Source organism: Lagopus muta, chromosome 7, assembly GCF_023343835.1.
Source record: "Lagopus muta isolate bLagMut1 chromosome 7, bLagMut1 primary, whole genome shotgun sequence".
Classification (NCBI taxonomy): domain Eukaryota; kingdom Metazoa; phylum Chordata; class Aves; order Galliformes; family Phasianidae; genus Lagopus; species Lagopus muta.
This window is the reverse complement of record NC_064439.1, coordinates 19,890,232-19,917,299: the sequence shown is the minus strand read 5'-3', so window position 1 is coordinate 19,917,299 and position 27,068 is coordinate 19,890,232. Positions and strand designations below refer to the sequence as shown.

The 27,068-nt window shown below is 37.9% G+C and overlaps 1 protein-coding gene across 3 annotated transcripts in view; it reads right to left on the bottom strand.

Moving 5' to 3' along the window:
* Positions 1-27,068, bottom strand: part of CUBN (cubilin) — a 140,177-nt gene that overhangs the window by 38,697 nt on the left and 74,412 nt on the right. For all 3 annotated transcript variants that reach the window (XM_048951451.1, XM_048951450.1, XM_048951452.1), the window contains 18 exons: positions 26,462-26,643; positions 20,751-20,907; positions 19,648-19,764; positions 17,301-17,414; positions 15,919-16,047; positions 15,512-15,644; positions 13,127-13,332; positions 12,417-12,598; positions 10,988-11,177; positions 9,783-9,980; positions 9,314-9,460; positions 8,225-8,415; positions 7,779-7,962; positions 6,206-6,380; positions 5,001-5,179; positions 3,253-3,462; positions 2,814-2,954; positions 865-1,046 (listed from right to left, as the gene is read on the bottom strand). In XM_048951451.1, coding sequence (XP_048807408.1) covers positions 865-1,046; positions 2,814-2,954; positions 3,253-3,462; positions 5,001-5,179; positions 6,206-6,380; positions 7,779-7,962; positions 8,225-8,415; positions 9,314-9,460; positions 9,783-9,980; positions 10,988-11,177; positions 12,417-12,598; positions 13,127-13,332; positions 15,512-15,644; positions 15,919-16,047; positions 17,301-17,414; positions 19,648-19,764; positions 20,751-20,907; positions 26,462-26,643 — 3,017 coding nt within the window. The remainder of the gene's footprint in view (positions 1-864; positions 1,047-2,813; positions 2,955-3,252; positions 3,463-5,000; positions 5,180-6,205; positions 6,381-7,778; positions 7,963-8,224; positions 8,416-9,313; positions 9,461-9,782; positions 9,981-10,987; positions 11,178-12,416; positions 12,599-13,126; positions 13,333-15,511; positions 15,645-15,918; positions 16,048-17,300; positions 17,415-19,647; positions 19,765-20,750; positions 20,908-26,461; positions 26,644-27,068) is intronic.

Here is a 27,068-nt window from a genome sequence, read left to right as displayed (position 1 = left end):
TCTTTATAAAAAATGTCCTAAAAAATATTCAGTGCTGATGGGCATTTTTGATTAATGCAAACATTTCACTTTTTGCTGATTCAGATGTAATTTGCACAGTTTCTTTCACAGACTTTAGCCTAGGACTTAATTTTTTTCTTTCTAGTACAATTTCAGCAAGGTAGAAGAGACATTTCCCACTGAGATTTGGAATAAGTGCTGAAGGCACATCAAATAGCATGACAGATTTTCATTTTCCTTTAAAAGATCACTAGTTCATTATTCAATAAAAAGCCATTCCTTGTGGTCTGTCTAAAGACCCGTAAAGGAAAACAAGGGAAGATCACCCACAAATCACCAGGAAAAGCTCCCTCGCTCCCTCACATTTGTACATGAGCTCCCTTCTGATCATGGTAAAACTAAACCCTGCACTGCTAACTTGAACAAATGAGAAACTGAATACTCAGAGCTCAGGGTACAGGTAATATGTAGGGAACTCTGCCTTGCTGGAGAAGAAAGGCTAGGGATGAGATAGATGCTGACAGAGAGTAATGTGACCATGTTAGGGCTGCATGGTGAGAACCTTGCAGACCCTGCAGCAAACATACCTGGACATCCATAAGAGACTAGGGGAGCTGGAGGTACCTCTACCCACTGTTAAAGTAATGACACTGAAGCCTGGTTCTTCAAGTCCACCCCTCTGCCTGGCTCATGAATTCCAGAATGTCCATACTTTAAAATTAGCAGATGTGACCCAGCAGAACTAACTTTCATTTATCTGTTTCCTCTGGATTAAATTGTGATTTGTCTTAAAATCAGATGTAGACATAAATGACCTCTCAGCTGTATTAAGTTCTGTATTCCATCTTCACACGCAATACTCACAGCCACATAATCTGATGAGCACCTCCAGTGTTCTTCAGTTCTCATATCATTAATGGTTAGGATGACACGTCGGCCTTCTTCTACTGTGATCCTCCATTCACACACTCGATTATGTGGGTATGGGTTGGGATAGTTTGGTGAAGTAAATGTTCCAACAGGGGCAGAAAAATCCCCACCGCATTCTGAAATACCCAGATAATATTGGGACATTGTTCATAGAGTTAAAAGGAAAAAAAATGTTCCCATCAATAATGCAAGAAATAGAGATCCTGAAAGCTTGATTTGTTATGCCTATTCTCTTCATACATTTGTCTAACAGCTGAGTTCCTCAGTTCTTATTCATCCATAAAAGCAGCTGAATGTTAATAGGCCATAGCAACTCTAACTATTAACACGTCCTTCTCCGAAGGGTTTATGTCAGACTTCAGAAGCCTGAGTGACCCTCGGGCTTTGTTGCAAAGCAATACAAGCCTCTTAATGTGGCTGTATTGAGATATTACTGCCTTTCAGATGACTAGATAGGGCCTTAGTGTAATGATGAAAGGATGTATTTTTCCTCTGCTTGGAGGTAGAGGAGTAGAGAAAAAGCCACAAAGGACTTTAAGCAGTGCTTTTTCAGTACAGTTGTTTTATTTGTTCCCATCTTTGCTATGAATATAAAATGATACTCTGATGAAAAAATATTAAACGTCTTGAGAATACGCATTTTTCTTCTGTGACTAATGGTGTAAACTTGCCAGTCTATACTTGGTTTTCTCTTCAAATACAGAGATAGAGTTCAATGGAGTATAGTGGGAGAGTTAGTCTCTTTCTTCATCCTCACAGACTCCTATAGAATAGTCTAATCTCTGTATCCACCTGCACTTAATTTTTGCTAATACAGTTTCTCTTCTGCATAACAGGGTTCTGGGAGTGAAATAACATTCCTTTGGATTCTGTTTCTTACTCTGTTATTTTACTGCAGAAGATGAAGGATAAGGAAGCTTTCAGATGAAGTTACAAGGAATTTAAAAAAGGGTTGACAGGAGATATTTTCAAGACAACTACTGCAAACAGTTTATTTAAAAGTTACCAGATGTTTTTTTCTTATTTTTGACTTTAAGGATTATTGAATGTTGGAACAGGTTGTCCAGAGAGGTTTTGGAGTGTCTGCTCCTGAGGACATTCAAAACTCAACTGGACACATTCTTGGTCAGCCTGCTCTATCTGATCCTGCTTGAGTGGTTGAACATTACTTACAACCTCAGTGCCTCTGCAGTTTTGTGATGCTGCTATCATGAATCATCACTGATGTTAAGACTGGAAAGATATTTTCCTTAGAAAGTCAAAATTTCTAAGGAAAACAATCTGGTATGCTAAACTATGTTATGAGAGCATACTTCTGCAAGGTGGTGATTCATTTCTTCTGGACAAGAACTCTCCAAAGGAGAAGGATAAACCTCTCAGTTTCTACATGATCAGCTCCTTTCCTCCCAAATTAACTAATTTTGAGAACAAATAAATTATACCTTTTAATGTAGGAAAACAAAACAAAGCATTACCTCCGAACTACTGCCTTTAGGGAGATCTAAGAATATCACTCACCTTAAAAGATGGAAAAGAATAACATAAAGGAATATCATAGATTTTCTTTACCTTCCTCCATCTCATTAAGATGTCCTGTATGGCAGGACATCCCTGGAGTGACTGCTGCAGAGAAAAAGTGCAGAGAAGCATGCTTTGCTGTTTGAAACCTATCACTGAAAGCATCGTCTCCTTTACAGGGACTGCTTACCTTTCAAAGTTTTGGCTAAGCAGTAACCAGAGAGCTCTATTCTTACTTTATCTAGCAATGAATTTAAAGAGCAAATATACATCCTAAAACTGATCTACAATGTACACTTTACTAGACTATGTACTGGGCAGTATGTTTCTGCCCTGAAAGTAACTTGCAGCTTTGCAAATCCAACCTTCAGTACTGGAATCAAAGCGCAGTCTGAATCCTCGGGCATTTATTGATCCATCAGCGACAAATTTGACATAAGCAAAACTGTCAGAGGTATCCACAGCATCAGGGAGAGTGTTACCACAGTACCGGCCCAACAAATTTCCTGTAAAAATCAAATACAGAAATACAATTTTTTATCAAATATGTTATTTCTATTTCCATTTATACTGATGGACCACATTAAGTAAACTCAGTAAAGACTTATAGTAAAATCAGTCTACTTCTGGGAAATTGCTGGGAAAGGTTTTGTTTGCCTTTCAGCAAGCAAGGCAGACAGGAGCAAACACTGTACATTCAAAAGGGGCACCATATGCTCAATGAGGAATGCTTTCAGGAACCTCTGGTGAGGTTTCTCAGCATTGCGAGGAAAGAGAGGACAAACAATGAAAAAACTCTCAAACCAGAAGCATTGTACTCTCGTATCTCCACAAAGTCATTTGCACATTCAGAGGTGCTTTGAATATCCAGGTCTTCCAGTGTGATGGTAAGATAGTGGCCCCTCGGCCCCTGCAGAAACCATTCACAGAGCAGGTCATCCGGATAGTGAAGGTCAGGATATCCCACGCTTTCAATGACACCAGTTTGTCCTGCCACTGTACCGCCACAGGGAGCTGCAAAAGCAAGAACTAGGCTGATTGAAGGAGCTCAGAGAGACAAGCAGTTTTTCAGAAGAAAGCTCAAAACCTAAAACTAAGGCACAAGCAGCTTATTCTGTAGCTGTGGGGTAATACATTTAGAATTGCTTTCTGACCAAAAATCCCACGTTTTCTTTTTAATTCAACCAGTTGAATTTGTTCTGTTTGTCATATGCACCACTTGCATTGCAGGCAGCCCTTCCCATCTGCCTGTCTCCCATTTATTTGAATAAACTCACAGATTTCAAGGACCATGTCTAATTTCTACCTATATCCATATTTATCCATATCCATATACATCCAGTTCTTCTGAAAAAGATAAAAAAAAAAAACCCTCACGTTCTATGTATGGAAATCTGTATCAACTACTATTCATAAAGAAACTTAGTTTGCTAAAAGTGGATCTAAACGTTTTGTTACTGGCAAAAAGTAATTGCTGATTTGTGTCTAAAGCTATGATTCAAATTCCTCTTCTATTTCCTGCAGTCCCTTCCTGTTTAGATACCTCTCCTTGTGATGGAATGATGGAGTGGTTCATGAGGAAGAAACTGCATAATTCAGGAAGCGACTATTTACGATCAATTTGTGCTCTCTGAAAACTCACTTATCAGTGGTACCTGCAGTTATAAACTCATAATAACACAGTTCACAGAAAATAATACTCTCTGATAGAATATATTGGATCTTACAGTGTAGTCTGTGTGTCTGCCAGATACCTTTTCATGACAGTAAGAATGGTGTACGTACTGTCTGCTTTGAGAGATAAGTGCTTTGCTCCAGAATGACTGGCATAGAGTTGAGATGACTGTTTAAATCTTCTATGGATACATAAATGCATAATGGCTTAGTATACCAACATTTTCTGAGGTTTGAAGTTGCTTCATTTTTCAGCTTCAGAAATATCACAGTATGCTACATTGGCTTAAGGGCTTAAGATTTAACACAATCAGCAAAATCCTGTGTAAGGCAATAGCGTTCACTATTTCACCTTTGAGAAATTGTCAGTCCAAGACTTTCCTACATGAGTAACACTAACATAATAGCCACTGACCTTAGAAGATCATTAAACTTATAAAAAAATAAAAGGTACCATTTCTGACCTGACCAAATATTATTTTTTATTTTACATATTTGTTAGTGCTTTCTAATACTATTTTTTGCACCTTGAAAGTAAATAATTTTAAAATTAAATTATGCCACATGACTTCGTCCACCTCACCATTGTGCTACTGCTCCTTTGATAACTATCTTTGATGAGGGGTTACCCAGTCTTTATCTGCAGCAGATCTGTGATCAGTTTCCTGTTCATATTTCCATAATTTCCGTCTCTTGCTAGGTCTAGAACATGTGATGTTAATCCGTATGATGACTCTGATGTCATAGCCCTAACACTAATTGGAAGAAGCATCTGCCAGTCCCACTCTTATGCATTGTTTAAGTTCCATTTAAAAAGCCAGGTAATTGAGACCAATATCTTCTCCAGTGTGAGAGAAATTGATAAATGGAAACATTACCAATTGAATATTTAGCATTGAATCCCACATGGGTGTCACTGCTGTCAGATCTGAATCTCAGGTACATGACAGCTCCCGAGGATCTCTGTGAGCCTGGCAACAAACTCCCACAAAGCTTGGCAAGGATAGGGGCACTCGAGTCAGCACCGTTACGTAGCTCTAGGTAACTTGATGTGCAGCTAGAATAAGAAAGAATTTTTTGTTCAGTGTTCAGCAGTAATTGTTTTAAACCATTTAAATAAGTGTACAAAGCCACAAATCTGTAGGAAATTAGATCAGTTTTCATGCACTGTGACCAGGACAGAATCAACATGTTAATGATCAATGATAGTCATCCAGTATTTGAATCAAAAGAAGTGCTAGAAACACTGAGAAAGATTCGTTCAAATCCAGCCCATAATCAGACCAGATCTGACAAAAGTGTGTCCTTGGGAGGTTATGAACAACACTGAAGACAGTAGTTGTGACCATCTTTAACATGATTTTTTTTTTTTTTTTTCCAGCATTCAGCTATTAAGTCTCTTTAAGGATTGATACGTTAAAGAATAGATACAATACCAACTAAGGGAATAAAAATTCAAATATGGGAATATACATAGGTGGGCATAAAAAGACCTAAAACACCTTAACTAACAGCTTTGCCTTCAGAACGATGCAGCAGCCTGAGAAGACATCCTAGAACCCAGAAAGAAAGAATACTTTTGGGATTCTCCTTCCTGCATCATTTTTTTCCTTAATATGGCCACACAGGTAAGGGTTGTTTTTGGTGTATACTGGCCTATCTCCAAATCAGTGAAGTTACATCACCTGGAAACTAGGCCTTGATTCATGCTTCAGGGAGTGGGATGCAAAACATGTTGACTCATTGAAAATCAGCAGATAAGTGGTGGTAATCAATTGGATTTAAAACTTGTTGATAGTCACAATGAAAATCTGAAAATGAAAAGACTTAAGGGCAAAGATTTTACTGAACACACCTTTTAAGTATGGATGCCTCCTCCCTGTCTATAATATTTATCTGTATCATGCACTGCAATGTACACTAGTGAGTCAATAGCTTCAGTGATCTCTCTTAAATATTTCCCAATAATTTTTGATTGTAAAAATGGAAGTGCGCTCTGGGAGGAATTAGAGAAAGTAACAGGGAAAGAAAAATTAGGATGAAGTCTCTGAAGAAACGCAGGCAAAATAATGTGGATATATACTTTGGTGAAGGTTCAATGTAAAACTGATCTTCAAATTGCAGTTCTACTGCATGTCCATTAGGAGCAGTTATGGTCCAGACACAGTCAGCGTGCAAGGGGTAATTGTTCGGATAGTTGGGGGAAGACGTATATCCACTGGGGTTGAAATCATTGATATAAATATTCCCTCCACAAGCTGGGAAAGAAAAGATTGCCAATAAAAAACAACAACATGTTAAGGAAATGGGTGAGGCATTGAAAATATGAGTCATCACTATATTCCAACAGTTTTCTTTCAGTGTCATATAGCTACATCAAAACAATGTTTCTTACTGCTTGCTATGGGAAATCATTTTAATGCAGTAGAACCCGATGTTCCCTATGTGCTACTGTTTACCTAGTTCTCCTCAATTCCAAACGCTCTGGTCCTTAAATTAAACCGGTTTAAGTCTTCCTTAGTTTGGCTTCTTAGCCAAGCACAAAACAGGCTTCTTGCCTTGTTCCCATCTCAGTTCTCAAAGCAAGAAAAGCCAGCAGGTCAGAGTCATCATTGTTACTGTGAATCATTTCCTACAACTGCTTTCCAAAAGTCAAAATGATTGAAATGCCTGTTTAATGCAATAATGAAGACATGAGAAATGCCAGTTAGAGCAAACATGAGGATGAATTCTGGTCCTTCATCCTACAAAAATGCCTTCATTTTGATCAGAAGCTCTCTTCCAAAAAAAAAAAAAAAAAAAAAAAAAAACAGAAAAAAAGAAAAAAAGGCTATTCTAACCATGCTGGTAAACACAGAGTTTTAGTCAAGCTTTCTAAACAGCTGAAATACTACGGTACAGCTTCACCCATTCTCTTTATGAATCCCCTACAGAAATGCTAGCAATGATTCTCTGTGGCAATGGGGAAAAGTAGACAGAAAACAAGAAAACAAGCACTTAAAAGTTTGAGTACATTGACAGGTTGCCTTAGTTGTGATCAGTTACACTGATTAACAGCAGGTCTCCTGGTGTCCCAGGTGACATGTGTCAGAAATATAGTGCAATAACTGCAAATGTCAAATCCCTGATTTACTTCTGGAACTTGAGTCTTCATTCTATTTCATTCTTTAAAAATGTTAGCTCTGGCTAAATGTTGTTTTCTCAGCTGAGAGAAAAACTTGTGAGAAACGTTATGGCCTTTCTAGACATACTAGAGTACATCATTCCTGACATAACTTAGCAGTTGCACTTGGTAGTGAATGTTTAAAATAATGTTCTGTTTCCAGGCTTTTTTTTTTTCTTCCCTTTTCTGCATAAATAATGAACATCTCTACTTAATTTCAGAGGTTACACATGTTTCCCCACCCCAAGATAATTTTACTTTAATATCTTCAGTTTCGATGAGCTGCATCTGGTAGTCTTTACAAAGGAGAAATTTGAGAATACGATCAGAAGTCACAGACTAAAGAAAAAGAGAGGGTATTTTTGCAGACATCTGATTTCATTGACTTACATTCTGTCTGGGCTGGGATTTATAACAAAAACCCTCTTTAAGAGGAGAAATTGCAATTTCTATCTGTCGAGTTACAGAACTCATGCTCATTTGCTAGACTTACCTAAACTCTTAGCCTCAAATTTCAGTTTGAATCCTTGACCCTCATTCCTGCTGTCAGAAATGAAGCGGACAAATAGCTGATTGTCTGTGGTGTACATGGTAGAGATGGGGCTGCTTCCACAAAAGCGTCCATTTCCCCTTCCAGATACCAAGGGTGGGGCAGAAGCATCGAGCCCATTCTTAAGCTAGAAGAAAAAAAATTGCTGAAGTCACACAAGCTTCGAGCACGCTCCATCTCAATGCTTCTAGCCACAGAGAAAAACAATTACCTAGTGTTTAACTAACGCACAGCAGTAAGTAAGACAGAAACAGAAAAATAATTTCTGTGGCACTTCAATTTTTTATTTCCATCTCTCAAGAATCTGGTCTGTTTCACTGCTACTAAAATCTGTTAGATTCAGAAGCTTTAATACTTTTGAGAATTTGGGGCTTTGCTAATAACCTTACCTCTACGTAATCACCAGTGTTGCAGGAAGCATCCTCACTTTTAACCTGAAAAGGCTGTTCAAAATGGACGGTAATGATAAATCCAGAAGTTACCACTACACGCCAGGAACAATTCAGATTAGGAGTATAGTCCTGAGGGTAGCTGGGGGATGTGATCACACCCCTATCTTCATGCAAATAGCCTCCGCAACCTGAGAAAAAGGAGTTGAAGCAAAGAGAAAAATATTAGTGTCAACTATTCAAATATTGATTCAGAAGAAAAGAAAACAACTGTCATAGGGAAGATGTTACAGGTAAAAGCAAATGTTGAAACAAATATTTGACAAGTTGAGGGCCAGAGAGCAATGCACAAAATGAAGGTTCTCCCAAATACAATTTAATAGTTTGCAAGATGACTCAGACTAAACATCTTGACATTAAAAGTCAGTTCTCAGACTTAACAGACAAGTAAGCAAATAGCTGTGCCATGGACCTCTCATGGAATGACTCCCATGATGTATGAGTTTATTGCTTTTAGCATGGACTAAACCACTATCACCTACTCAAGCTGATGGTAAAAAAAACTTCTCCCAGCTGTCTGTTTTCATAACATCTTCTTTGGTGCATCAGCCTGTTCAGGAATCTGTTATCAACCATGGGTGCATGTGGGAAGGGTGTCACTGCAAACTGCTGACATTCCTGCAAGAACTTACGTACTCTCAATATCTGTCTATCTGTCTCTCTCTTTTTTTTTTTTTTGTGTCTGTGCTTTGAGTCATTTACTTTCACCTCTTACTTGGATGTTCTTTCTCTTTCTCCCTCAAAATAAGCTGTTACAACCTTATGTGTATACACTTTTTTACTTCTGGAAAGTGACCACTCTGGTTGAATCACTCTTTGCTGCCTTACATTGCTGAGCAAATAGCAAATTTTATCTTTGCAGAGTCAGAGATTTTTTAATCTGTGTTTGTGAGAACTGGATAATCGATCTCTGTGATCAACTGCATAGATCATAGACAGATGATAAAAATGCCATCATTAGTTTTTTCCTACTCAGTTGTTAACAGCAAGACAGAAATTTATCTGGGAAAGAAGAGAAACAGATCTTACTTTTGTGATATGAGGCATTAAATCCAGCTCCAGTGACACTTGCATCTGACACGAAGTGGATGAACATTGTCTCTCCAGTTGATCTCACTGGGCCAGGAGGTTCTCGTCCACATACAGTAGCTAGCAATGGGGAAAGATCACTGTCTCCTGAAATCAAAAGAAAACGTAATAATTAATAATTAAAATCAGTTCACTTTGCCTTTTTTGTTTGCTGTGACTTTCCCACTTTCAGGCAGGGACTTTTAAAGACTTCTAATCCCTCACAGAGAAATATTTTTATAGATAACCAAACATTTTGCTATGCTTTGCTAGTTTTGTTTTAACTAGCAGAACATCTCAGTCTAGAGGAACAATACTGATGTAGATGCTGTTTCCATTGCTAACTAGATTACTTACGTTCCAGACACAGGTCCTAAGACATTCAATGTCTATTTCATCCTACTGGGGTAGGGCAAGATTGGCTTCTTACCATCTTGGATAGTAAGTCTGTCATAGTAGCACGAACTGTGAGATTCAATGTCCAGGGCCAGGATGTTAAACTCCACAGTGGACCCAGGAGCTCTGATAAGCCACACGCAGTCAGCAAAATTCCTATAGTTCATGGGCCAGCCTGGCGAGTAGAGGAATGAAGGAGTTTCTTCACTTGTCACAGTCCCTCCGCATGCACCTATGATGTTCAAGAAGACAAAAATGTAAGCATCCTCTTTTTAAACTGAATATTTCACTTAATTTGACAGACCTTGTGTTAAGAACAATGGGAGCGCAATGATAAGGTGTGTAGTCAGAGGAAAGGATTTCTTCAAACATTGCTTCAGTTTGGACTAGGACTACAAAGCTTGAAATCAAGAACTATAAGGATTATACATATATATATTTTACTATGAAGAATATTTACGAAAGTACATAACAGAGACTGTACTTCAGAAAGGAATTTAGAACTTCTTCAGCTGAAATGCTTTTCTTTCTCCACTCCTAAAGTTTCAGCTTTAAGTTTCAGGCAAGATGGAGCTCCTTCAGTGATGTATGGTGGTTTAGTGCTCTCCCAGAATACAGAACATAAAAAAAATACATGCTGCCACCATGTTGTAGAGCTCCAGAGATCCCTAGAAATTTGTCTTTGGATTTAGAAAGAAGACACTGCACTATGTTCCAGACAGCCTTAACTTTCTCTTGCTGAACTTGCTCAGAGAAAACCAATGGTACAAGAGACACACCTCCTATCCTGTCAGGAGGTATTTCTCAAAAAGATTTGTGATCAGACCAAGCATATTCTCTCTAAGAGGTGTAGTCTAGCATAGGCTTCAGATCATAATGGCCAGTGATTTAAGAATGGTATTTCAAGAGAGATACTTTTTCATGAAAGCACATAACATGTTAGGTTTCATGAAATAGTAGTATGAAGAAAAATGCCCTTCCATCTACTTGCTTATTGATAAAGCACTATAAGTCAGTGTACCTGAGAGTGCTTTGTAAATAGCTTAATATGACTATAACAGTGTTTAATTAAAATATCAATGAAAACTCTCAGTCAGTTAATAGTAAGGGCTTCTTCTTGTGGGGAGGATTTGTTTGAAGTTGTTTATATTTTGTTATTGCTGCAGTTCTATTTTTAAGTAAAGCACCATATATTACTGACTAGATCACTTTTGACCACATAGCACCCTGAAGACCCACCTCTAGCAATTGTGCGTGTGGGAGCAGAAGGCTCCATTGCATACCACTCTAAAAGAAAGCCTCTGCCAGTCACAGATGAATCTGTCTGGAACTGTATTGTCAGTGTGCTGCCAGAGGATTCAAAAGAAGCTGGATCTGCACCACAGTATGTTGCAATAGGACGGGAATGAATGGTGGGCCCATCGTATACCTGCAGTGAGAAAAAGACAGTGATGGTGTCATTCCTCACAGGGGAAGATTTTTGTCTTCCTTCCACCCAGAAAGTCTCCAAGGAGAAAATTACCCTCTTTAAATGAGCAAGTAGGACTTGGATGATCTTTCATCAGAACCCAGTTAGAGAGAAATCCCTCTTACTAAAAGGGAACAGTATCTCCCCTTCCTTTGTATACAGTTAGATATAAAGCTTTCATGGAAGAAAGATCTGAATGGAACCCTGAATGGAATCAAACTAAACTCTTTCTCTATCACAGGGCTTCTCTCTGGGGATGCTGACTTGCCTCCCATGTGAAAAAAGTCCAACAAAAGTACAACTTTGTTTCTTGCTAAGAAAAAAAACCCAATACCATGTACCAGAAAAAAATGATAGTCTTTGGGTGGTTTGTTGTTTTGTTCTTTTTCCCAAGGAAAACTTGCATTTCAAATTCTGTCAAATAAATCCATAATAACATATTTCCATGTATTTATAAGCTAAATTCTTGGCTAGTTACAAGATGGTTCTCTTTTGTTGCTTTTCAAATTTATTTTTATTCTTGTCGTCTTTCCCCCAATTAAAGAGGTGGGAAATACAAACAAATATTAACATTAGACTGAAGATCTAATCCTTGATTCAGATCCTTGAGTAGCCCACTGGATGCCAGCTTATCTAAGAAACTCATTTTGCTCTCAGAGGGATGGACAAAGAAAGTCAGGCTAAATTAGAATAAAGAAGATGCCATTGAAATCTGGCATGAGATGAAGGAAAAAGTTCCATATCCTTTCTGAATCAATTGCTCCGTTTTGCTTTGCATTATGCTTACTTTGCTTTTTAGCCTGAAAAATGTTGTCTGTATTGTAGGAGGAAATTGTAAAGAGGAAGAGGTAACTTCCTACTGCCAAAAGCAAATTACTAATCTAGAGACAAAAAGAGGTGCAAGTAAGGGATTGTTCCTGGTAGGTTTTTAAAATAACTTAATTTTATAGGTATTGAGATGTCCATTATGGGCTTATTTTTAATATATTTCAAACTTATATGTTGGAAATAACTGCTAGAGAGTCAAAGAGTATTTCTTCCCATCTCTTATTGATATTATCATAATTATTGAAAAGATAACATGCCAAAACCAATGAGTCCCAATCAGATCCTTGGAAATTCTACTTATACGTAAGATCCTCTATTCATCATTTTCATCAAAAATAATGGAAGTTTTAAAAAGTTTTACAATGAAATCACCTTTATCTTGTCATAATAGCATCTGTAATGATTTTCAACATCCATCTCCAGGATACGGCCATGGATAACTTGTGAAGCATTGGTGCTTATCGTCCACTGGTAATTGGAATTGTGAGGGTAGCTTCTGGGCCACTGTGGTGAAGCTATTTGTCCTCTGTTTCCCACAATGTCACTTCCATACACTGAAAAACAAGGGACAGCTAATGCCTCTACTTCATATTTGAGCCATACGACTCTACTCATAGGAAAGATGGGAATGTGACATTGCTAAATTCTCTCCTCATTATTGGACTTCGATGATCTGTAAGGTCTCTTCTAACCTAAGCCATTCTATGATTCTATGATTCTCATCCTGCCTACTCCATATTCATTTCTTCCCAAGATACATTAAGTACAAAAAATTTGTGTTTTTTTTTCCCATGCAGTTTTTGTTTCTGAAAAGATAATATAATTAATTAAATATATACACACATCTGTTATAGAAAAGATAGAATTTCATGTCTAATTCATCTGAATATAGTATATCTAGTATATTTACATACATACAAGTGTAGAGGATATTTTGCAACACATTTTAAATGAATTCACAACCCTGATGATATCAATGAACATTTTCTAATAGATATTGCAGAGCCAAAGACTGGCACTCTTTTTGATCGTTTTGGAAGTGTTATGAAACAATAATTTTCAATTAAGTAGCATTTACTTACAGTGTGAGAATGTGGCCCTGAAGCCAACGCCAGTGCCTGAGCTGTCTGAGACAAATTTAACCCACAGGATATGACCAACAGAAGATGTATAATTTGAAGGTAAGGAGTCTCCGCAGAATTTCCCTGCCAGTGTGCCAGTAGCATTCCCTTCACGAATTTCCAGATAATCTTTGGTGCAGCCACTACTAGATTCCACTTGAAATTCTCTGTTGTGATACCAGCAGAAGAGCATTAGCAGACATATGACTGAAACATACTTCAGAGTTTGCCCTGCCAGCCTACAAATCCCCCTGCAGTTGTTATCCTACCCTATGAAGTGGACAGTAATCCTCCTGAGTTTGCTCACTCATTATCTGGTGGTGCTGCTGACCCAGTGCTTGGTCCTTTCTGCTCCCCTCTTTTATGACAGAGCTTCAGTTTGCAAAGTTAAAATTTCAAGAGTTCTCAAACCTTTTTAATATTAGTGAGTTCTCCATCAACCACCATGAAACACAGAAAGCCATAACATATAAAAGAGATTTGTAAGATTTTATAATCTCTAGTCAGACTTCAACACCTATTGAGTGCAGAAAATACCTTTGGCCTCAAAATTAGTTTGTAGCCTCTGTATGTGTGCATTATTTCAGTATATTCTCTGGTGAGAAAACAATTTCCAGAGGCCTAGATTCATTTGTTGTTTACGTCTCAGAGCTCAGAAGTCCCTTTTCTCCAGAATTATTAAATATTTCTGCTTCTCTGATGTCTCTGTGTTTCACATAGCTGGTTCTGAGTAAAAACTCTGAATTCTTCTTAATCAATTTTTACCTTAGAAAAGGGATAGGATTTAGTAACTAAACTCTACATTCTTAATTACTGTACTGAACCAAATGCTGAACTCATTCTAAAAATCATTGCCTATTATTCTAAGTGAAGTGCTTCAATTCAATCCAATATGCTTTCCATTACATGGCTATGAATCTATAGCAAAGATTCCAGCGAGCGCTTCTTACAGCTCATGCTCTAAAATGTTTGTGCTTTCTGATTTTCTGGTAACAGTAACTCCCCTCCAGTGCTGAATTCAGCCATATGTGTTCAGGGTGCCGTTAAATGGCTCCAACCATTTGTGTGGATGTGCTTCAGACAAATTTAATGCCAAATCTCAAATTGCAAGACAGGCATTTCTGTTCAGACTGAGCTGAAGAAAAGGAATACTTCATGCCAACAAAACTCTATAAAACTCTGATATTCAGTTAAATAAAATAAGTACTTCTTTCTAACACAACGACTCCATGCTTTACAGTCTTTTAAGCTTGTTTTTCAACTGTATGTAACTACAGAAAAAGTGTCTGTATCTGTTAAATACCACTTTATATCTGAATATATGCTTTGCTGATAGTTTCTACTTTCCACTAGATTTCTGTTTTTGTTCTGAAAAGTTGTTATTCATTACGTTGCAGCAAATATTTTGGAAAATGTTTTCAGGCTGTAGTGCTTATTCTCTGCTTCAGTGAGTAAGAGAGAAATATATTGTCCTTTTCATTGCATTAATCAATCAGTATAGGCTTAGCAAATTGTACTTTATGTAGTCAGCAAGTTACTGAGTAAATTTTCTTTTTATCCTGGTTAACGGATAAAAAAAATGCAAATGTAAATGCAAATTTGAAAAAAAACTTTATATTTCTGCTGATCCCTGATAAACTTTGCAAAGGGTTGGTGCTCTGTTTCTTGGCATCAGCCACTCTTTGATGCTGAGAAACAGAGACTCAGAAATCCATATCATGGGTAAAAACCAACCCGACTCTCCTGGTAAAGGACTCCACACTGTTCTATGGACCATGTACGTCTTTTCTGTCTCGAGTCTTCAAAGGAAAGTTTTCTGAAGGAAAAAGTTCCTTTGAGATACTATTTTGCTCCCTGTTGCACTTTCACTGCTATAATTGATCTTACAGTTTGAGAAATTTTGAAGACTTTAATATAAATTCTTACTTTACAATCTGTGGAGTATTTGGACTCTTTATATGATTTAGCTGTATAATAAATACTACAATGAATCTGCTATTAAGAAAATAGTAGGAATTTCCTTCCTAAAGAGAAGGTAGAATAGCACTAAATTTCCTCTTCTTGTTTTTATGTGAGTGAAAACAGGCTTCTGCAGAATCCCATGCTGCTCAAACAATAAAAAAACTATTTATATAACACCGTATATGCCTTAATATGGTAAGCAATGAGTAAGAGAGAACACTGAATGCAAGCTGCCCCCAGCCACTGCTGTGTTCTCTTTCCAAGTGACTGTACAAGTATGTTTCAGCTTTATCATCTGGTAATTACATTTCCTAATAAACACAGAGCATCCTTCCTTTAGCTCTGTTAAAGGGGCTGAGTAATAACCCCTGGCAATGCATTTACATGAAGGACAGCTGCAGCCGGTTGCCAGGGGAGCTGAGAATTGTCCAGACACACTCGGTGTTGAGTGGATACGGCTCGGGATAGCCAGGGCTGTTGAAAGCTCCTCTGTCCATGTGGAAAGTACCTCCGCAAGCTGCAAGAATAAGGAGACAGCAGAGGCTTGAGAATGATGACAGTATACAAATACCTTGATGGAGCCAGAGCATTTGCTAATCAAGAACGCATTGTGTCTTGTCTTGCTGTTCTTTGATTTGTAGATATCCTTCCTAAAACCTCATCCAACAAGAGGAAAGGCAACAGGAGATTACAACAGAGGGAATGCCAGGGAGCCAAAGAGATACAAGATGTAGTCTTTCTTTTAAAAAAATCAGAGATATAAACTAGCAATATCTGTCATATAGACTTACATGATGATGATGCAGCATAGGTGGCATGGAAGCCTCTGGCAGTAATGTTGTTGTTAGAGATGAAGTTGACCACCAAAGCATTACCAAAAGAAGTGACAGGATGTGGCATGGTGGTACCACAGTAGCGGCCTGAAAGAGAACAGGCCAGAGTGAAAGCAGCATTCAGCACGCAATTACTTTTAATAATCTTACATTTAGGGTTAGTGCCTGACAGCAGCTAAGAGCAACATTGCTTATAATTGCATCTGTCAGTTACATCCACATAAAATTGAAATATCATATTAGCAGAGAACACACTCTACTGGACTATTTTATTTTTTTTTTAAACTGAGAAAGAATTTGAACTGGGACTTCCTGCCTTCCAGGCACCCTAATCAATGGATATCCTGTCCTTGAGCTCTTGCATTCACTCTACCCACAAATTGCAGCCTAATTAAAAAATATATACTTCCAAAACCAAATAAATCTGTCAGTAGTTTCCATTTCACTGAGTTTCTAATGAAAAAAAAAAAAAAAAAAAAGAAGCAACAAATAACAGAAGAGTTCTCCTATAACAGATTGTAATATGAGAATTAAGAATGTGGATCATGATCTGAAAGAAAGTCATCTGAGAGCAAAAAGAAAGGTAACAGCCAAGTACCCTGCTCATCTTCCCAGGTGAAACTGGAGGATAGGAGACAAGAAAAATAATTCTGCTCCCAGTTACAAGCCATTTATATTGAATGCAACCCTACTCCTGTCAAGAAATTATATACAAAAGTCATGTAAAGGAGAACAGAATCAGTCACATCTGTTCTGAATTTTCCAGGAAGGAAATTCATGACAACTCTGGGGATATCTATGGCCAGGTCTGTCTCATGGCTTCCTAGCAGTGTAAGCATTGGTCTTTATTGCTCAGGCTGCTCCTCTCCTTGAAAGTGGTGGCTCTGGACAAACATGTATGAATGAAGCTGTAGAAAAATCAGGAACAAGCAGAAATTCAGGTTTTCCAGGGTTTCAAGAAAATCCATTTATTCATTTTCTGTTCCCAGAATTCTGCAACTTTCTTCACATGCATTCAGTGTGACTCATGAGGGAGGTTGCACTACATTTTTGTAACCTAGATTTCACTTTAAACTGAATTGCTTGATTTCCTATATTGTTCTGATGGAGAGGAAGGAAAAGGCAGCTGGAGTCAGGTCCACTGCACATTAGCAGAGCCTGGGAGGGCCACGTTTTTCACACCAAAGTCTTATTCCGCCAGCTACAGTCTCCTCTGTTTAGACTGGCAATGGGAACTTCTTTTATCAGAAAAAAAATATTAAGCTACAAGACACTCAAGAAAACCTAATTACCTTGAGTGTAGTCCCATACATGAGATAAAAAAGGAAAAGGCACATTACCTTGAAGGGGAGCGTCGTAGTTATTCCCATCCAAAATCTCCACAAAATCTGTTGTACAGTTCTGTCCATTATTTTCAATATCAAAATCAGTGAAGGACAGTGTGATGTGGTTGACTGGCAACAGCAAAGTATAAAAAGTTAAAATGGAGTTTGGCATTTCACAGAGAAACTATTATATCTAGACAAATGTACTCTTTTCTCCCTTGAAGTCAACCAGTTTCCATAAAGAATAACATCTGAACTAGTTTAATCTTTGATAGGTGGAGTGAAGTACATCAGTGCTTACTGCAAAGATCCTGATAAATCTCTTCATATTTCAGTACTTTCTAATACAATTAACATGATAAGTGTAGGATTTAACAGACAGACATCAAACTAAATTTCCTAACAGCTGAACAGTTTCGTTATATACTGAAAAAGTCTGCAAATACAGCATGGAAAATTTACACAAACTGAAAAACAAAACTTATTTCTACACATCTGTGACCCTCTGTCCCTTTGCAATCTATACAATAGATTTGGACAAAATGTGAACTGGCACTGCCCTGCTCCAGGCTTAGAAAGAGCTGGACCTTTCATCGTTTTGTAACGTTCCACATACATCAATCGGACTGGTTAAAGGATCATTAACCACCCTCAGCTATATTTGTATGGAATTGGATTTTCCACACCCTCAGTCTGCAGGCTACATCCTGAAAAAGATGATTTCTGACTCTCATATTGCTTTGGCTTTTCTGATATGAACAAAGGTGAAGTCACAAATGGAAGAATAGTGGTTTTCCTCAACACTCATCCTCTGTGAGGAGAGTCAGTCCTGGCCTCAGAGCATTGATGCAGTTCAAGTGGGTTGGAAAAAGAGGCTCATGATTTAGATGATAACGAAGCTTTCTCCAACCAAGTATGAATTTGACACAAGTACTTTGCTTTTCACTGGGCTATAATTAGTTAGAATAAGCTGAGGTGACAGACATGGTCCCAGGCACTGCATTCAGCGGGGTGCCACTGATTGGTATTCAACTACAAAATCCATGTGTTGGACACCCTCGTGTCCCAGTCCAGTCAATCAATTACAGTTGTCAATGTAGGTCCTCAGGTTACAAAATAAAAAGTAAAACCACAGTGGGAGGCAAGAGCAGGAGACTTGGTGTGCACAGTAAAAGCAGAGCAAGAATTCTATGCTCTGGTTTGCCACTGGCTAAATCTGTTCTGTATGTCTGTGTCCTGTAACACTGGGACTGGTAAAACAATGCCATGTGTGGTATGCAGTGGTCCTGGTGAAGGATGTCACTGAATACACAGATACTTAACCTGGATTGTTCTGACCTCTCATACTGATGTAAATCAGGTGACAACAGTTACTTTTCAACCTAGATCCAAGAAATGTCTGTCTTCATAAAGAAATGTTATATAGGCAGAAGACAGATCTGATGATGTCCTTTTCATGGATATGCATAACAACCTATGCCTAAAAACGTAGTGCTTATATTCTGATTTTTTGTTTTCTTTGGCAAACTGATCTTTGTTTCATAACTTAGCACAATAAAGTTCTAAATATGGTTGGAACCTTGTGTGATTTTAATAACAATGGCTAGATATCAGATGAACAAGTGAAATTCAGTAGTAGCTATTAAAAATAAACATTCATTTTTTAATTATGTTACCAGAACACTACAACCCAGTTGTACCTATTTTTAAGAAATTCTATACCATGTAAATTTAATGCTGTACATTCAAGGTAATAACAGTTCTTGGTGGAAGATCTTTGGTGTATTAGCATCAACTACAAATTTATTTAAAAATAGGGAATCTGAGGGCATATTTATGTACACAGGACCAGTTTATTTATATTCTTTTTCATTTGTATTTTAAATTGAAATTTCTCCATAACTTTTCTCATTATTTAATAAAAAAAATCTTTTTTTCTTTTATTTTTTTTATTTTTTATTTTGTTAACATTGTAGATCTGATGTAACATAATTCTGGCATGAAAAATCCAGACCAAAATAATGTCAGATAAATACAGGTGTTTTAAATATACATAAGCCCTTAGATTTTCTCACAGAGGAATCCAGCTTCACATAATATTCAACATCTCATTTATAATTTCAGAACTTGGGTCACAGTAAAACAGATAAGGTGACAAAGCTGTAAATTGTTTACCTCACATTACCCTAGACTTTTTACAGTAAAATCTAATTTAGGATAAATTAGGAGAGCCACACTCTCTCCAACTATCAGGATGCAGAACTTCCTAGAGAAATAAAGGAGGAATTTTGTATTGTTATAACAGAAAAGAAGATGAGGATATTAGTCATCCAAGCTAACTATAAAAGATGTTTTCACTTACATGGTTCCTGAGCCTGAATAATCCAGCTGCAGTTCTGATTGTTTGGGTATTTGGCAGGATACAGAGGAGAGGAAATTGCTGCCCCAACTGAATCTGACTCTATGAAACTTCCACATGCTTTAGAATAAAACACATACATTCACATTTATACACAAAATGATTTGTATATATAAAACACAAATACTAGAATTTGTAGCAAAAATAAATAAGAGATAATATTCAACAGCAATTTTTATAAGGATAAAATCCATGACAGTAATCAGTAGAAATAGAGACTTAAGGACTACCTCCGAGAACCTGCTGTAGCTTCTTGACACAAGTCCATAAATGATATTGCACCTGGTTGACCTCCTGAGGAACCAGAATGACCTGGGAGCAGATCTCATCTTTGTCAGTTCCTCATAGCCAAGAAGAGCAACTTTGGGACCAAAATAACTTGATTTCAAGGTGATCCAATCATACCCCCACTTATCTCATCATTTGCCTATACTGGTAGCTAAGCAGGAAAAAAGTCCTAAGAAACTATCCAGAAACCTCCAATGCCTCAGGACAGCATCATGTTTCATTAGCATTACCCTCTTGTGAGCTGCATCAACAAAATGGCATTTGTGTGAAATGCTGCACATACGCAAGAGTGTGGCTGACTGCATCTTTGGCTGAGTGCTGAATTCTATCACGCCTAGTTTCTAAGCATACTGACTCATCACAAATCCTCCCTGTTCTGAGTTTATAGTGCAGAATGGAAAGCGAGGTACCAAAGACCGAGATCCGTTCATCATGCTGTGCTGCCTAAAAAATCCAGCAGGAGATAGAATTTACAAGGTTTCACAGAAAGAGAGAAGCTGGTGTTTATTATATTTTGCAAGTCTGAACTCACAGATGTCATCAGCAGTACCAGACAAAATTGAATTTTACCTACTCAGTAAAAGGCAATTTTTTTTTTCCCCAAGAATCTAAGATGATCCTTAGATTTTAAATATTTTAATCCATAATTTGGAAAAATTCCATCCTGTTAGAGCTATAGAGCTGTGCTAAAAGACTATCTGTAATGCAAACTGATTGGTGGCTGGTTAAATACATGCTAATGCAAATGAAGAAACTACCTTCACTAAAGCGAGCACTGAAGCCCCTGTGCTGCAAGGTTCCATCAGAGCGCAGCCGGACGTACATCTGATTCCTGGAGGATGTGATAGGAGAAGGATGTTCTGTCCCACAGAGTTTTCTAAGAAGCTGTGCTTCACTGCTAGGACCATCATACACCTGTTATGAAAAGGTTAAATTAAGTACTAGGTTTTAATAGGCATTTTGAGAATAGTTGTTTCACTTTACTTCGCTCTCTCTTTTACATTTTATGCACTTTGACCCTGACACAGCCCTGGCACGAACAGTGCAAACCACTTGCACATTGCCTGTCTTAATTCTATTGCTGTTTCCAAAAAATTCAAGCATTTCAGCCTGAAGCTACTGTAATCTTTGTAACAAAAATGCATCATGTAACCATTTTCTCTGTGTGCATCCAGTATGGTGGTTATCCTCCATTAACAATCTAGATAATCCCATACACCTTTTTTTTCCAGTTAATGTCTAAAATGAGTTCCTATGTAGTTTTCATTCAGTTAATCCCAAATCTTGCCTCAGAAAAGGCATTCAAATTGACTCTAACATGCAACTACTGCAACAGTATGAGCAATGACTGTGTGCAAAGAAAGTAGATGCTGGGTTTATGGCTTTTAGATACTTGTACCCAGCATTAGTTATCAGAGTCCATGTAACTATGTTTTATAATGGCTTTATTGTGTTGAATTACACTCACGCACATAAGACACTACTGAGGCAGAGGGCAAAGAAGAGTTAAAAAAGAGGAAGACAGCAAAGATGGTTTTCTAAAAATTCACTTTTAATTTTGCCACAATGCCTTCCTTCTCTTTTTTGCCCTTACAGCAGATAATTTTGTTTTCTTCTTCTTTATTTCAAAATAAGAAGGAAAGAATAGTGAAGTTAAAACTCACGAGTTTCTAGCTAAAGCAACATCAAAATTATATTTAAAGAAAAAACAACAGGGAAAAACAGCCACAATCTCAGAGTGTCCCATTAATCTTTTGTAGACATGATTCACTGCAAACGTGTTTAGAGTCATGGACCAACCCCACAGCCCTTGTGCCTGGTTTCAGCAGTGGTGAGCACAAGAGACATCAGGAAAAGTCTTAGAGCTACTGGGCAGCAGCAAGTGTTGACTTCAGTTCCTGTTTCAGCATTAATATCCTATATAGCAGCAAGCCTGTCATTTAGTATAACCTATTACTCAGCTTCCTACAGCAAAATGGAAAAAATACAGGATAGTGAGAGTACTGAAAGACACTAAGATGCTAGGATATTAAAAAGCTATATAAGCCTCCACTTAGGTCAAAATAATGTCATTCTGTTAGAAGAAATCTACTTTTCATTAGTGCTCTTCTTTTGCTTGCAAGTACCTCAAATTCCATAAAGGCTGCTCAGTGCAGCACTGATAAAATAAACATTTGCAACTAGACTGTATGGCACGATGTTTACGCCTCCCCTGTTTGAGGACCCCTGAGCACATTAATGAAACAAATGTACAAAAACAGTAGCTGAGGAAAAGCTGACCTGTCTCTAATAGTCCTCAGAGTTGAGGAACAAAGGACAACACTCCTCTTTAATCCACTGCCATATCCTTCTTGGCCAGTGCAGTACCATGAATTAAACATTTGCCCTCAGGCAAATAACACTGGTTAGCTTTGTGAGACCTTGTGACTGAGTATTAAGCGTACTGCAGTGTCTGTACAAATTATTACCTTGTAAAGAGAACCATGATATCCATCCATTCAACCTTTTCTCCTTTCTTGGCATCCCACCACAGTCAGCTCTTTAATACATACTTTGCAATACTTATTCTTCTGCTGTACATACCTTCTGTACGTAAACCAGATTGCCTGTTGTTAAAAACCTTAAGCCACGGAATGCAAAAAAGTAATGACTAAGGAAATAACCCTTAGGAATGAAGGTACTTTCCCTGAAAGAATGAAAGTTCTTTCCCTGTACACTGCTGAGAAGTTCTTATCTGAATGCCAGAGCTGAGAATAAGCATTGCACTGATAGAAAGCAGACAGAGGGCCCAACTATAGTTCACGCAAACTGCTGGTTTTGTTGTTCTGTGCCACTGCATGAGATCTGAACATTGACACATGAGCTATTATGAGACTGCAGTAGTTAAACTTCCTCACTAGGGAGGACATTAAGGATGAGTAATGTCAGAGACTAAGTAGATACTTCATTCCAAGAGCTTTCTGAAAGAAAGAGGTCTTTCTGTAGTAATACAGAAAGAGCATGAAGTTAGAGGAATGTTTTCTAAATCAAGTCTATTAGCTGTTTCTGGGCAGAGTGCTTGAAGAATAGTGCTGTTTCCTAGGGGCAGGGAAGGCTCCTGGCCTTTATGCTTGCTAAAAATCTGATTCCAGCAACAGCTCAGCACAAGCATTAGTGAGATACAGCAGCAGCTCTTAGGAGTTGTGGTAACTACAAACTAAGCAGGAGTATTTGCTCGTGGATAATTTGCACATGCTGCTACATTTTTGCCAAACTCCTATTTATTGGCTTGTAGGGGGATTACAGTCTTGAAACTAGATCAGAAACCACAATATTCACACATCAGTTCCGGAAAGTCTATCTGCAACTTCTTGAAGTTATTTTGAAAACATATGAAGAATGCCTCTCTGGTGACTTAAAAGCTAACTTTTCCTTTGTATTGTGGGTAGCTGCAATTTTCTCTTCCCTTTACACAACGAACTGCTTGCTAAAATGTAACCTGCAAAAGCACATGACAAAATGATGATGATAATTTTTATCTACTCAGCCATAGGAATGCCACATATCACTGCCCTCTCTTGGAAGATGCTCTCTGACAGCACACAGAATAAAAGAAGTTACAACCTCCTTTCTAGCTTCCAGAGGTTTTCTACATTCCTGTGTATTACTTGTTATACTGAAACAGGAAAGAAAAATAACATTTATTTAATAAGGCACTGAAAACAATAAACTATTTTTCCTAACCCTGTCCAGTGCCTTGTGCTTATACTTTTTACAGAACACAACCAAGTTATATACAAGACCAGAAGTAAAAGCTATATATATATACACATTTGACAGATGAAGAGCTGTTCATCTCTTCCAAGAACAGATAAAATACAGAATTTAGGCACAGAAACAGGAAACACCTAAATTCAGGAGTACAGGAATGTGTTTTTGGTAGCTGGGACTGCTCTGTTCATCCCTTTGCTCCAGAGGGAGATCAGAGCAGTTACAGGTTACAGCTCTATGCTTCAAATTAATTCATCTGAATCCAGATTTGTGATACAATTCAGGTATGAAATCACTGAGCAGAAATGAAAAATGCACTGGGCTTTTTGCAAATGCAGCACATTCAAGAAGCAGCAGACTTGAGCATTTGCCTTCCCCCCATTTTGCTCATGCAATAATGGTGCAACAGCAAATTTTTGTGAAAAAATAGACCTTAGACTTTCCCACAGAAAAAAATACATCGTAGAAATATTTCAGAAAAATAAATAAGGACAAAACCCAGAGAAAGAAGCTCATCAAAAAACAGACAAACAATACTATGGCTACATATTACATCTCGTGTCGTACCACAAGGAAAAACGAGTAGGTCTAGAATGGATGAAGGAAAAGTGCATTGGTATGCTTAAGGGTGGAGGTGAGCCCCAAGAGAACTTCAAACAAATAAAACCCATAACAGTAAACAGATATCCAGAACAACAACAGAAAGAGAATCAGAAATATAAAAGGGTGGAACCACTGTGTTACTCATACACAGTAACTGTTCCTATATTAGAGAGAGAAAAACAGCCCACCAGCTTCCTTAGCTGCCCATATTTTCCAGTTATGCTTCTTTTGGAATGTGTTTCCTAAACCATTCACAGTCATACATCTACTCATGCATTTTTAGTCACTCTCTGTATCCTATCTCTGCTCTCTTATATTGTGCCTTGTAACAAGAGGAATACAAAGTGATTTTCAGCTCACTGGCTTATTAGGAATACAAAGAAATCCCATCCACTCCTTCATTTCCCTTATGATTCCCCCGCACTGGGGCTAAAGAGTTATTTCCCACCTTTTACAGAGCCCTTTATTATCTCTTGGTTTCAAATGAGCCTTCTTCCTCGTCCATTTTCAAGCTACCCTCCTCTTGGCAGATGGTGATTGATGCCTGCATTAAAGATGCATCTCCCTCCCTGCTCATATTGCTGCTTCAGACATGTTTTCACAGCACAGGCTGATCAGCAGCGTCTTCCTCCATCATTCTCCCAACAAAACAAAAAGCAAAAGCAAATAACAGATACTGTAGCAGTAAAAAAAAGTCAGCGTGCTGCAGTGGCCTACAAATTCTGCTGCATGTGAAGCCACTTCTCTACTGCTAGCTGAAGGGTGTGTGCTTTTCACTGAGTAGAAACCAAGTGCCCACATCCAGCCTACAAAGGCAGTAAGTCTACAGTGTGTTTAGATAGGCACATACATCCATTGGCATCAGGTGTAAAAAAGAAGAATGCATATCAGATCTTTTCAGAATTCTTAATTTGTGTACATTTTTTTTTTTTAGTTCTGTTTTGTTTTAGTTTGGTTTGGGATGGGATTTTTTTTCCCCACTTTTACCAGTGCTACCATTTCAGATGTTTTTGTCTGGGCTGCTTCTGTGAGATACCATAGAGGACTATGATATTCTTCCAACAGACTTTCCCTTTCAACAGTCACCTTGCTTCAGAACCAGAAAAAAAAATAAAATTTAATTTTAAAAAAATGCTTTGTGGCCAAATGAAACCTCCAGTTCTGCTCAGCAAAATGGAGACATTTCTTTTTTTTTCTTGTTCAGTAAAAACGAGCTTTACAAGGCAATCTTGTTAAAACTGATGCTGTTTTCAAAAGATTCTCAGCCCCTGCCAAACTTCGTCCCCTCAGAATAACATTTTATCAAGGAGAAGAAAGCTGGATTTTGGGCGACAGCCACTGTGCTTTATCCGGCGGCTGCTGATCACACATGCTTTTGTACTGAGTGAAGTGCAATCTGACATCAAAGGTCAGGATTTCATGTCCCTGCTCCTAAGAGGCCAAGTGGAGATGTGGAGAGTTCTTCATTGTTGTGCACTGGTTGAACAGCAACTTGAATTTCTGTGATATCAACAAAAGCTTACAAAACCACAGCAACATGAGGCTTTTAAGAGAGCAGTGTCCTCAATGAAGCAATTGAACAGACAGCTAATGCATACCTGAATACATTGGGCATATACAAAGCCCCAACTTCTGTCTGTATACAGACCTCCCTCTCACCTGAGTTTTGCAATAGAGTATGGTCAATCTGGTATATGTGTGGGCAGTCATTTGATGCAAGCTGTGGCAAACTACGTTATAATTAAAATGGAAAAAGATGTCTTAACAGCCATGTATCGATATAGAGGGCTATTCCTTTAAAACTACATAAAGCACACCATCTAAAAGAAAAATGTGGTGCTAGGATGCAGCATGACTGCTTTCAAGAAAAGACCTTTCCAGATATAGTGGAAACCTGGAATAATGCAAAGACTGTTTCATTGGTGAAGCAAAGGGAAATCATAACTATTTAACTTAAAATTTAAGCCTTAGTTTGTCTGTGAATAAATACAGAACATGACTATGCAACTAACACCCTGAAATTAATTGTAGCCTAAATTGCACAGTAAGCTTCCTCTTTTGCAAGAATTTCTTCAGATTCATTAAGGAAACTTTTGAAATGTCTATAGTTACTTACAGTAACGTTGTCATAGTTACATGAATGGTGATCTTCGAGGTCAAAATCCGTGAAGTTCAATAGGACTCTGTGGCTGGAGTCAACTTGGATAAGCCAAGAACAGTCTGTGTTGTTACTATAAGGCTCAGGATAGTTTGGAGAATGGATTTCCCCACTGGTAGCTTGAAAAATACCACCACAGCCTGAAAAAGATATCATCAGCTTTCATCACAATTGCTCTGTTATCTCTAGTAAGAATACATGTCTATTTTTAAACTGAGGGAAGAACGTTTCCATCATTTTATTTTCTGCTTTGAACTCATGTAATATGAGTGTTCCAACTGACACATGGCCCTGTCTGCAATGAAAATCAATGGGAAATTATTGCTAGGAAAGTATAACCTTTCATTGTTGATGAATATGCAAAAACAATGTTCCTTTCCAGCTCTAGGCTGGATAGTAGATGTCTTTGAGTCTGAAGTTAATGCTGGTATTCCTCTACCCTAAATATTAAAAAAGCAATTAAAAATACCACTCGTGAATGCCACAGACCTTTTACACATGAATCACAATAGCCTCATACTGAGAAAGTATAATAACCTTGCATACTGAGAAAGCAATGACTAGG